Source organism: Mirounga leonina, unplaced genomic scaffold (genome assembly GCF_011800145.1).
Source record: "Mirounga leonina isolate KUSES-001 unplaced genomic scaffold, KU_Mleo_1.0 Mir_176, whole genome shotgun sequence".
Lineage (NCBI taxonomy): Eukaryota > Metazoa > Chordata > Mammalia > Carnivora > Phocidae > Mirounga > Mirounga leonina.
The window spans coordinates 21,817,926-21,830,022 of record NW_023270454.1 but is presented as its reverse complement, the minus strand read 5'-3'; the positions used below and the strand labels follow the sequence as shown (position 1 = coordinate 21,830,022).

Sequence of the window (12,097 nt, the reverse complement as noted above, 5' to 3'; positions counted from 1 at the left end):
GGACTCCAGGATCATGACCTGAGCCGAAGGCAGTCGCTTAACCAACTGAGCCACCCAGGCGCCCCTGCTTTTTAATTCTAATCGTTTTGCTCCCCCTGGCCATCCTTCAAGTCTGGCAGTCGTGGCTGGAGGCACGGGGCCCACCCACTTCTCTCCCAGCAGGTGTGCCAGCAACCGCACCTGGTCAGAGCCCAATAGCACATGGTTTGGCCGTCCAGATGGGCCATGGGGATGGGCAGCCCAAAGGCCCCAGGTTTGCAGGTGGCCTTGGAGGTCTCCTTGAGCTCGTTCTTCACCTTTAGTGTTGAGATCTTTTCTAGAAGTCCATTCTGTACACATGCTAGCGTTCTCTCAGCAGCCAGGATGCTCTGGGGCTCTGAGATGTCTTCATCCCGTGACCAGATGCTCATCCATAGCTCCCTGGACACTTTCTGCAGTATCTCTGGGCACTCCAGGTAGACAGTGGTGAGGAATCGCAGGGCCAATAAACATCATTTTTCAAGGATCACAGAGAAGAAATCTTCGGGGAACTGGATGGGAACCTGGACATGCTGTCCCAAAAGCCTAACGTCATTTCTCAGGTATTAGGCTTTGCAGGGAGGCAGAGCTGGCCACCTATATCCTTCTCTGTAACATTTGCTCCTGCCATTCTTTGCAACATTCCACCACTGCTATTCCCTCATCCGAAGTTCTGCTCTGGTTCCATGTTCTCTAACAAACCTGCCCTGACCACCCAAGTTCAGGCAGCTAACTCTCTCCCACCACCCACAGTACTGTCATGCCCTGGACATTATCTTTCCCTGTACCCATAGTGCTTTATTAGCTTCTAAGTTGCTATGTCAATTATGTATGCTTATTATTTGATTATCTTTTTTCTCCATTCTAGGAAGTATGTTGCTAAGGACAGGAATCTTAATTTTTCTCACCTAGCAGTGTCAGATTGAAGCTGTCCATGATAGTTAATTTTATGTGTCACTTTGCTGGGCCTCAGTGCCAGATATGTCGCCAAACATTATTCTGGATGTTCCTCTGAGGGAGTTTTTGGGTAAGATTAACATCTAAATGGGTGGACTTTAAGCAGATTGCCCTCTAATGGGAGAGCCTCATTCAATCTATTGAAAGCGTGAATAGAACGGAAGTCTGACCTATCACGAGCCAAGAGGGAGTTCTACCGGGAGATGACCTTCAGACTTGAACTGCAGCATGCAATCTTCCCTGGATTTCTAGGTTGCTGGTTTTAAAACCTGCCATGCCAGTCTTCATAGATTTACCAGTCTTCACTACTGTTTTTGCTAACTGCTTAAGATAATCTTTCTCTAAAAATATACATCTTATTGGTTGTTTCTCTGAAGAATCCTGACAGATTATCTCACCAACCAGCAAAATAAATGAACAAAGCTCAGAACACTAGAAATAAAAAAGATCTTTAAAACATCCTAAGAGGGGCGCCCGGGTGGCTCAGTCATTAAGCATCAGCCTTCAGCTCAGGTCATGATCCTAGTGTCCTGGGATTGAGCCCCACATCGGGCTCCCTGCTTGGCAGGAAGCCTGCTTCTCCCTCTCCCACTCCCCCTGTTTGTGTTCCTGCTCCACTCTCTCTTTCTCTCTCTCTGTGTCAAATAAATAAAATCTTTAAAAAAATAAAAAATAAAACATCCTAAGAAAATGGTACCCAAGTATCAAGAATCAGACTAGTATCAGACTTCCCAGAAACAATAGTATGTTTTGAAAATTAGGTAATATGACTTCCAATGTAGCCATGCATATTTGGCTTAACTGTCACCTCACTATAGATAGAACAAAATCATTTTGAAACATGGAAAACCCCCCAAATTTTAAAATATTTGGGGTAGGATGACCCTCCAAATGAGAAGATAAAACCAGCAGAAGACATGGGATTAAACCAACAAGGAATTCAAGAACAGAGGACAATTCCCAGGACAGTGGGGACAGAGACAGCTATATACATACAGGGTAGCTTGTTCAGACTGGAACATGAGATCCAGAACCATGTTCACCAGGATAAAAACTGTTAGATTATCTGTGACCTGTATAAATGTGTGTAGGGAAAGGGCCTTTAAAAGGCCCAAATCCTCAGTTATCTATAGTAATCTGTCAACTGTGTCAACTGATAATAGACACATACAGTAAAGAGGAAATATGATATTAAGAATTATGGAAGTAAACAGAAACCACTAAAGGTAGATATACGGAAGGATGCCTGTTAAGACAACTTACTCAACTGTAAAGGAATGACTATAATTAAAAGACAACTTACAGGCAATTTCAACAGGAAATATTTTGGTGGATTTGTTAAGTAATATAATTCTCAAATACTTTAAGAAATTCAAAGCATCTGGCCATTGATACCCAAAACATCTATAAAATTGGCATTACTACCATGTTTTTATAGTTGCTGAAAATGAAAGAGGAAAATCTATTCTGGTTTTCAGCAGTAAACCTTAAGAGTCCAGAATTACTGAGACTAAATTTACTGGCTAGGTTACCCTGAGACACTGGAACGATATTGTTTCCCAGGTACTTCATCATTCATCATCTGTTACTGAAGAGATTTTAAGAGGTTCAGAATCTATTCCAATATAGAAATAGGGACAAACGGCTTCTATAAAGGAATCATTAAAATTATAGAGAAGAGATCTATCATTCATATTGTAAAAGGAAACCTCACCCAACTCACAGTCCAGAAAAATGCCAATCTTACTGGGTCTTACTACAGGCAGAAGCTGGGTTCTCTTACGACCCAGAACAACATAAATGCTTTCAATACATCGCCCAATTGCCCAGAATCCACTGTCAGCTACCGGCCGATTCCGCCAATTCCCAGGAAAACAGTCTCGACACACCCCCAAGGTCCATTTAGGCTTGTTTCCCACTTCTACCTCCCAGTAATGCCGGCCAGAACTAAACCTCCTAGAACCCAGGACAGCAGGGCAGAGATAAAATCTCCTTGGGTTATAACAAAGGTGGGTTTTTTTGTTTCCATATCGCACACTTTTTCTATCCTCAGAGACAATAAGCTGAGGGTGTGCTGTTTTGAGGTCTAGAATCACATCTGCTCGAAAGGACTCGATAATTCTGTCCAAGCCAGAATATTGTGGAGGAAGGCCAAAGCCGTATTTCTTTAATTGGAATACAAAGAGCTCAGGATGTATTAGGTTTTGATACCTGTGGTAGATACCCTTAACACAGGTCAGTAATTCCAGTTCTGACTGCACACACTTGCACTCTACCTCCTTCAGCAGATGTTTCAATGTGGAAAAGTGACCTGACAGTGTTCTTCGGTTCTCATTTAGTTTTGTTAAAATGTCCCTTTCTTCATCTTCCATCTGCCTAAGAAGAGCCTCTTGCTGATTCTGTAGAAACAGTCTAATTTGCTCAAATTCGGAAATGATTTCTTCTCTCCTATCCTCTACCTTCTTTTTCAGGTCTGCTATTTTGCTGGCTTGAAGAGTTATCACTTTTTCAACTCGTTCCACATTGTCCTTCAAGGGCTCAATGCTATATTCTAGAATTTTCCTGTGAAAAGAGGCAGCTTTCTTAATGGGGCAAATGTAGTGTTTCTGGTGTTGAACGGAGAAACTGCACTGGGTACATAAAACCTCTAGGTCCTTCCCACAAAAAAGGGTCAGAAACTGATTGTGCTTCTCACACATGGAATACTCCTCCTGCCTTTTCCTCTTGCTCCTTCTGACCTGCAGTCGTTTAGCAATTTCAGTCAAATTACTGAGCTGGCGGTTGCTCCTGAAGCTTTTGTTATGAAAGCAGAAACGGCAGACAGGACAGGGGAAGGTATCATCTAGATCCTTCCACATCATGCTGATGCAGGAGCGACAGAAGTTGTGCCCACAGTTTATAGTCACTGGGTCTTTCAAGTAATCCAGACAGACGGGGCAGCTAGACTCCTCTTGGAGGTGCACCAGGCCTGTCACAAATTCCATTGAGCCGACAACAAAAGCGGTTAAGAATGCTCCCCCTGGCAAGGCCTGCCTTAAGCTCAAGACCCAGTGAGGAGATATCCTCCCCCAGACCTCACAGCTTTAGGCTTCACTGGCCCAGCATGCTGATTGGCAGCCACTGAAGTCTTGTTTCATGTCCTGCCCCTTAGCTTGAGGGCGAGAAGGATTCACTGTTTGCAGCTCTCTCACAGAGGAGCCCGCCTCAATTTTAAGATTAATGACTTTCTTCTTCGACAAAGTAGCCACAGGTCCAAGTAAGCAATCACTCCTGTGGATGAGAAAAGTTTTTAATTTTCAGAATCTCCCAGACTTACTATCATAATATAATAATCAATTTAGGCAAGAATCATCAATAACTGTAAAAACTATTCAGTGAAGTTTCCTGGGTAATAATATATTCACAAAATATCACTCTAACAATTGTATTTTATTTATAGAGAGGAAAAATAAGTGCCTTTACAATGTAGAAATCTGAAGAATTCCTCCTGACCAATGAAAGGACGAACTGATGGCCTGCAATGAGGAAAACATCACTTACAGAGTATTTCTGCCCAAAAAAAAAAAAGAAAAAAAGAAATTTACCTAAATTTACTCACAAGGAAACAATCACTAAAATCTAAACCACAGGAACATTCAACAAGTCAATGGTCTTCAACTCTATGCCATGACGCTGAAGAAAAAAAAAAAAAATGGGAAAACTTCTACATTAAGAGACTAAAACAACTAAGGGAAATTTGTGATCTTAAATTTCTAGAGTATAGATAGGCAAATAAATTGCTCTAAAGTGGATAACACAGGGGCGCCTGGGTGGCTCAGTTGGTTAAGCATCTGCCTTCAGCTCAGGTCATGATCTCAGGGTCCTGGGATCGAGCCCCACATCAGGCTCCCTGCTCAGAGAGGAGCCTGCTTCTCCCTCTCCCTCTGCCCCTCCCCCTGCTTGTGCTTGTGTGCTCTGTCAAATAAAATCTTTTTTAAAAAAATAAAAAATATAGTGGATAATATAGAATGGCAAAAATTTGAATATGTACTATTTATTAGATGATAGTAACATCAAAATTAAACTTCCCAGATTTGATAATTGCATCATAGCTACAGAAAATATCCTACTCTTAGGAAACATATGCTGAAGTATTTACAGAGGAAGGGGTCGTGATCTTTGAATGTTACTCTGAAATATTACTTAAAAAAAAAAAAACTATACAAAAACCCCCAAAACAACTATACATACTTGTCTGACCAATATCAAATTCCTGGTTTTGATGTAGTATCATTAAGAAACATGGGAATCTGGATGACAGATACATGAGAACTCTCTGTACCATCTTTCCAAATTCCTGTGAATCTATTATTATTCCAAAGTATTAAAGTTTTAGAAAAATCACCTTCAGGCTCATCTAAATGTTTAAATCAAAGGGAAGTGCTGTAGTTCATTTTTTAGAGCACTGGGATCACAATTACTTATGTCCCTTGCTCTTTTTACTCATTGACTTTACTGTGTATTATTTGGGCAGGCTGGCACCTTTTAAGATATAGGACCTAGTATAGCAGCTTAACCTCGCCCAAGCTGCATTCAGCTCTCAAGAGGATTATGGTGCCACCCTTCTTGCTTCCTTGCATCCACTGCCATTCAAGTAATAAAAACTTTCTTCGAATACACAACTCATAACATCTTTCTAGAGCTTAAAATCCTCCGGTTTCTTTTTTTTTTTTTTAAGATTTTATTTACTTATTTGAGAGTGAGTGAGCAAGCATGAATGAGGGGAGGGGCAGAGGGAGAGGGAGAAGCAGACTCCCCGCTGAGCAGGGAGCTCCATATGGGACTTGATCCCAGGTCCCCGTTGTACTTCTTTTTTAAAAGAATTTTTGGCTGGACGCCTGGGTGGCTCAGTCGGTTAAGCGACTGCCTTCGGCTCAGGTCATGATCCCAGGATCCTGGGATCGAGCCCCGCATCGGGCTCCCTGCTCCGCGGGAAGCCTGCTTCTCCCTCTGACCCTCCCCCTGCTTGTGTTCCCTCTCTCGCTGTGTGTCTCTCTCTCTGTCAAATAAATAAATAAAATCTTTAAAAAAAAAAAAATTTTTTTTTTTGGCAGAAGGCGGTTGGAGGGGGAATCCTGTGTTTCTAAGGAGACTTACAGAGTCTGAGGAGACCCAGCCGTGCACAAGCCTGTACCCCGAAATCAGGAGCCCAGAAGATGTTCAGGAAGCCCCGGCTCAGCTAAGCTCATGACGAAAGACCCTGTTTAGCCCTTTCTCCGGCCCTCCCTGCTTACCTGGAGTACGCCGCTCAGCAGTAGCTCAAGCGAGAGACCGTGCACTGAGTTCAGAGACAGTTTCAGGTTAGTGACCCCAACACGCCCCTCAGTGCATGAGTTGCGGTGTCAGAGGCGCACATTTGTTCCGTGCTGTGATTGGCTGCTTCACCGGAAGTGGGCGGGTGCGGGACCTGCACATGCTCAATGACCCTGCTTGGAGGGGGAGGGTGGGAAGAGATCCTGAGGCTAGCAGGAGGCTGTAAGGCTCAGTGACTAAGGTCATTTAGTCCCAATGTAATTTGGGTTATTAATATTTTTATTCCTGTGAGAAACGTGAGTCAAAGTAAGGCCAAACCATACTGCAGGCTGGTTTTTTAAATCTTCAACACCTCATCCTCCTTGCAGACAGTGAAGGAGTGGGTTCTGCACCATAACCATTTCACCTAGTGTGGGATTACAGGTTGTTGAAGGTGAGGGGGTAGTTAGCCTTGAAAGAACAATCCTTGGGCGCCTGGGTGGCTCAGTCGTTAAGCGTCTGCCTTCGGCTCAGGTCATGGTCCCAGGGTCCTGGGATCGAGCCCCGCATTGGGCTCCCTGCCCCGTGGGAAGCCTGCTTCTCCCTCTCCCACTCCCCCCTGCTTGTGTTCCCTCTCTCGCTGTGTCTCTGTCAAATAAATAAATAAAATCTTTAAAAAAAAAAAAAGAAAGAACAATCCTCTTTGGATAAATTTGCATCTCAGCGAGTGCTTGGGTGGGTCTGTCCCACCCTATAGATTATGCCCCAGCAACTCAGGCTCGCCCAGGTCTCTCCTTGAAGTGTCTTTTCAGGTGAGTCAGTTGGATAACTTGAGGATAAAATCTTGAAGGTTGAAGAATCAATAATTACGATGCCTCTTAACTCTTATAACTTGTACCTGTGGGACTGAAAGAGGCTAATATTTGCAGAAGAAATAATAAAATTAATATATCACCTTTTAATTAAAATCGTAGGGCTGGATTCTCAGGAGAATAACCTACTGTTACGTGGTCATCATTCAGATGACCCAAATATATTTCTCATATATATTTGGTCTTTGCCCATGGTTTCTGGCTCACAGCCCCCAAAACCCTTGTAACTTCGTGGGTGATAAGAGTAATAGGAGCATCTTTTGTTGTAATATTTAGTTTCCTGTCCTCAGTTCCTTCAGTGTGTAAAGGTGAAATGGATGTTTTGTTATTCATAACAAGCCCCTTTCAACCACAGCTGTAAATGAGGTGACTTTTGAAATTCCCTAAAGATCTTGGGGACATGGTTGCCAGGAGAAATGACCAAGAATGGAAGGTTGGAACTTTTAGTCCCACCCTGATTTCTACAGAGGGGAGAGAGACTGGAGGGTGAATCAATCACTGATGACCAATGATTTAATCAGCCATGCTTAAGTAATGAAGCCTCCATTAAAACCCAAAAGAGGGGGCACCTGGGTGACTCAGTCAGTTAAGTGTCTGCCTTTGTCTCAGGTCATGATCCCAGGGTCCTGGGATCGAGCCCTGCGTCAGGCTCCCTGCTCAGGGAGGAGCCTGCTTCTCCCTCTCTCTCTCCGGCTCCCCCGCTTGTGCTTTCTCACTTGTGTTGTCTCTCGAGCGTGCACTGTCTCTGTCTTTCTCTCTCAAATAAATAAATAAAAATCTTAAAAAACAAAACAAAGAAACAAAAAAGGAGGGGGGTTTGGAGAGCTTCCACGTTGGTGAGCCAGAGAGTTCCTTTGTACCACCATGCAGAGCCCCAGACTCCACAAGGACAGAAGCTCCTTTGGAATCTTGCCCTATGTTTTGTTTCATTTGGCTGTTGATTCATATCTCTCAGTATCCTTTAAATATAATCCATTGAGTAAATGGAAGGTATTTTTAGCTAACAAATTGAAGAAAACATAATGGGGAAATAATAATGGAGAGGAGAGGACAGCCTACAGTCTTCCAAAAAACATTCCTTACATTTATATTTCCCGTTTAGACATTTACCCAAGTTTGCAACACATTTTAAAATAGAATGAACTATATGTGAGGACATGGACAATCTCCTGGATAAAATATTCAAAGAAAAATTTACATAATACGCAGGATGCTCCCATTTCTTAAATACATACACACACTTGTACAATACATACTCTTATATGCGTAGGTTATTTGGAAGGTATGCACAAGAAGCTGTTCCAAGTAATGTCTAGATTCTAGGGAACTGACTAGAGCACACGAAGTCACTATGTAAACCTTTTCACTCATGAATTGTTTTCATGACATTCAGAAGATCACTTAAAAAATTTTTTTTAAGATTTATTTATATGAGAGAGAGAGAAAGGGCATGGGGGAGAGAGAGAATCTGAAGCAGACTCCCCAGTGAGCGCAGAGCTGCTGTGGGGCTCAATGTCACAATGCTGAGATCACGACATGACCCAAAATCAACAGTGGGATGATCAACCAACTGCGCCACCCAGGCACCCCCCACCCCACCATTTTATTTTTGAAGAAGTTTCAAAGTGATATTTTTGGGTGCAGGCATTTGTGTTCCTAATTAAAGAAAATCTTTTCACTCTGTTATGTGCTGTCTTCAGGAGGTCTATAATGCTTGTTTGTTTTTTTTCCCCTCACTCTTTGTGTTGCTAGTAGGCATGCTGGTCATTGCCTAGACCAATTAATAAATTTGGGGTTGCAAAATGGTAATGGTCTTCTACCTTATTTTATTTTTATTTTAAGATTTATTTATTGGGGCACCTGGGTGGCTCAGTCAGTTAAGCGTCTGACTTGATTCTGGCTCAGGTCATGACCTCTGGGTCCTGGGATCGAGCCCCGCATCAGGCTCTCTGCTCAGCAGATAATCTGCTTCTCCCTCTCCCTCTATCCCTCCCCCTGCTCATGCTCTCAGTCTCACGCTCTCTATATCTCAAATAAATAAAATATTTTTTAAAAGATTTATTTATTTTAGAGAGAAAGAGAGAGACAGAGCACAAGCAGGGGAGGGGCAGAGGGGGAGATGGAGAGAGAGAATCTAAGCAGACTCTGCACTGAGTAGAGCCTGACTCGGGGTTGGATCCCATGACCCTGAGATCACAACCCGAGCCTAAACCAAGAGTCAGATGCTCAACCGAGTCGGACCACCCAGGCGTCCCCCTTCTATATTATTTTAAATATTAGTGGAATATATCTTTGGTAGTAACTTTTCTTATTATTTGACCAACATGAAGTGCTGTTCATGTCAAAAAGGAAGAATAGGGGCGCCTGGGTGGCTCAGTCGTTAAGCGTCTGCCTTCGGCTCAGGTCATGATCCCGGGGTCCTGGGATCGAGTCCCACATCGGGCTCCCTGCTCGGCGGGAAGCCTGCTTCTCCCTCTCCCACTCCCCCTGCTTGTGTTCCTGCTCTCGCTATGTCTCTCTTTGTCAAATAAATAAATAAAATCTTTAAAAAAAAAAAAAAAAAGGAAGAATAAATGCTTTACTGGGCACCCTTTTTTTTTTTTTAAGATTTATTTATTTATTTATTTGACAGAGAGAGACACAGCGAGAGAGGGAACACAAGCAGTGGGAGTGGGAGAGGGAGAAGCAGGCTTCCCGCGGAGCATGGAGCCCGATGCGGGGCTCGATCCCAGGACTCTGGGATCATGACCTGAGCCGAAGGCAGACGCTCAATGACTAAGCCACCCAGGCACCCCTTTACTGGGCACCCTTTTAAAGGGGAATGTCGGGGTGCCTCGGTGGCTCAATCGGTTAAGCATCTGCCTTTGGCTTGGGTCATAATCCCAGGGTCCTGGGATCAAGCCCTGCATCAGGCTCCCTGTTCAGCAGGGAGCCTGCGTCTCCCTCTCCCTCTGCCGCTCCCCCTACTTGTGCTCTTCTTGCTCACTCTCTCTCTATCAAATAAATAAATAAAATATTTTTAGAAATAAAATAAAAAGGGACTATCTTGGGCTGGGGCACCTGGGTAGCGCAGTCAGTTAAGCAATCGACTCTTGGTTTCAGCTCAGGTCTCCATCTCAGGGTTGTGAAATCAAGCCAAGCAGGGCTCAGCACTCAGCCCAGAGTCTGTTTAAATTTCTCTCTTCCTCTCCCTCTCCTCCCCTCCCCCCCCCGCATTCTCTTTCTCTCTCTCTCTCTCTCTCTCTCAAATAAATAAATCTTTTTTTAAAAGTGGAAGGGGGGATATCTTGTCCCTAGGAACAATATAGTGCTGGTAGTTTGGGTTCTTTCCTGACCAAGAAGACTCCCTAAAGACCTTCAATTCATTTGGGCCAGTGAATATAGAAAGATCAGTAATTATGTGGAGATCTGTGGCTCTTCTTGGAAGATTCCTCTGGAAATAAAGGAAAAGAGAACCAAACTTCAGGGACTATAGCTTCCTATGTACTGATTTCTAAAAGGAGGAAGACTGAGGATTCACCAGCTTCTCATTTTGCCTTAGCTCCTGGAGAACCAGCAACCCCCCCGCCGCCCCGCTTTTGGAAATGTTTTCCAGTGTTATTGAGAAATAATTGACGTACATCACTGTGTAAGTTTAAGGCATACGGCATGATGGATGGTTTGATTCACATGTATTGTGAAATCAGTCCTTTCTTAAGATAGAAACCTCAGAAAGAAACCCTTCCAGCACAATGGCTTCTAAAGCCAATATGGCCCAGCTCCAAGCTGAGGCCCACTGCCCCATCTGCCTGGATTACCCGAGAGACCCAGTGACCCTCCACTGCAGGTACAATTTCTATGGCTCCTGCTTTTCCCAGTGCTGGAAAGATCTAGAAGACATTTCATCTGTTCCAGCTGCCTCCACCACTGCCCTGACAGGGACTTAAAGAGGAACACCCAGTTTTGTCTCATGAATGATATTGTAAGCAGCTTCCCACCACGAGGAACAGGGAAAATGACAGGAAGAGAAACTGTAAGCAGAAAGTTAGGGTCCCTGGATGAAGAAAGAGGAGACATAGCTTTTGTGACATAAGAAAAGACCTTTTAGGCCCCCAGCCATTTTATTATCTACACCTGACTGGCTCTAGCATCCTTCTCGCAGAACTTCCAAGGATGGGTTGGAATTACAAAGAAATGCAAAAACCTCAGTAGTTAGGGATTTGAAGGGAACAAAGAAAATGCAAAAACGAACAGTCTCTACCAGGCCAGGAAATAGCCTAACCATATCGGACAAATAAAGCCATGGTAAAATTTCCAGGTCAGTTTCAAAAGTAAAGATTTACCTAACACACCTTCTTGAGTCATTTTTGCAAGCTTTAAACCCCTTTGAACACTCAAATACCAGACTAAGTGGTGCAGAGACTTGATGACGCTGACCCTTGCTGGCCTTTGTGACTTCGATCCACGAGGACCTGGCCTCTGTGAATTTAGGTTGATTTTTGCCCCAATTCTATACTGAACTCTCCTTGGCCAAGCCCCTTCATGAATACGCATGCACCCCTAGCTTAAAACTTCCCTAATCTTGTTGTTGGGGGAGACACTGCTTTGGGAAACGTCCCTGGTGTTCTCTTTAACTTGTTGCAAGGAAAACCTGTTCTTTTCCTATTCTTTGGCTTGTTTGTGTCTTTGGGCTCAACACTCACCAAGAGGTAAACCCAGTTTCCAATAACAAAACCCCTGGGTGAGAAGCACAGATTTTGGCCCTGTTCTGTGAGAAGGGTCAGGAGCTTTTGTGTCCCCAAGGGCAGGGTCTCCTCTGACCTCTAGGATCACCCCCGGAGGCCCATTGAGCAAGCTGCAGCTGGTCAGGGGAGGCCATTCAGAGGCTACATTAAGCCTTCAAAGAAGCAGGTGGAAAATGCTGAGAGGGGATTCGAAATCCAAGTCTCAAAATCGCTTGAATTAAGGTGGAAGGTGGAAAAGCAGAGGGGGGAATTGCA

The 12,097-nt window shown here is 43.8% G+C and overlaps 1 protein-coding gene and 1 pseudogene across 1 annotated transcript; both read right to left on the bottom strand.

Annotated features, from left to right (window-relative positions):
* Positions 1 to 2,012, bottom strand: part of LOC118022521 — an 8,824-nt pseudogene extending 6,812 nt beyond the window's left edge.
* Positions 2,013 to 2,546: 534 nt separating this feature from the next.
* Positions 2,547 to 3,959, bottom strand: LOC118022520 (tripartite motif-containing protein 60-like). Its single transcript, XM_035023246.1, has one exon. The coding sequence runs from the start codon at positions 3,957 to 3,959 to the stop codon at positions 2,547 to 2,549; it is 1,413 nt and encodes a 470-aa protein (XP_034879137.1).
* Positions 3,960 to 12,097: the final 8,138 nt, after the last annotated feature.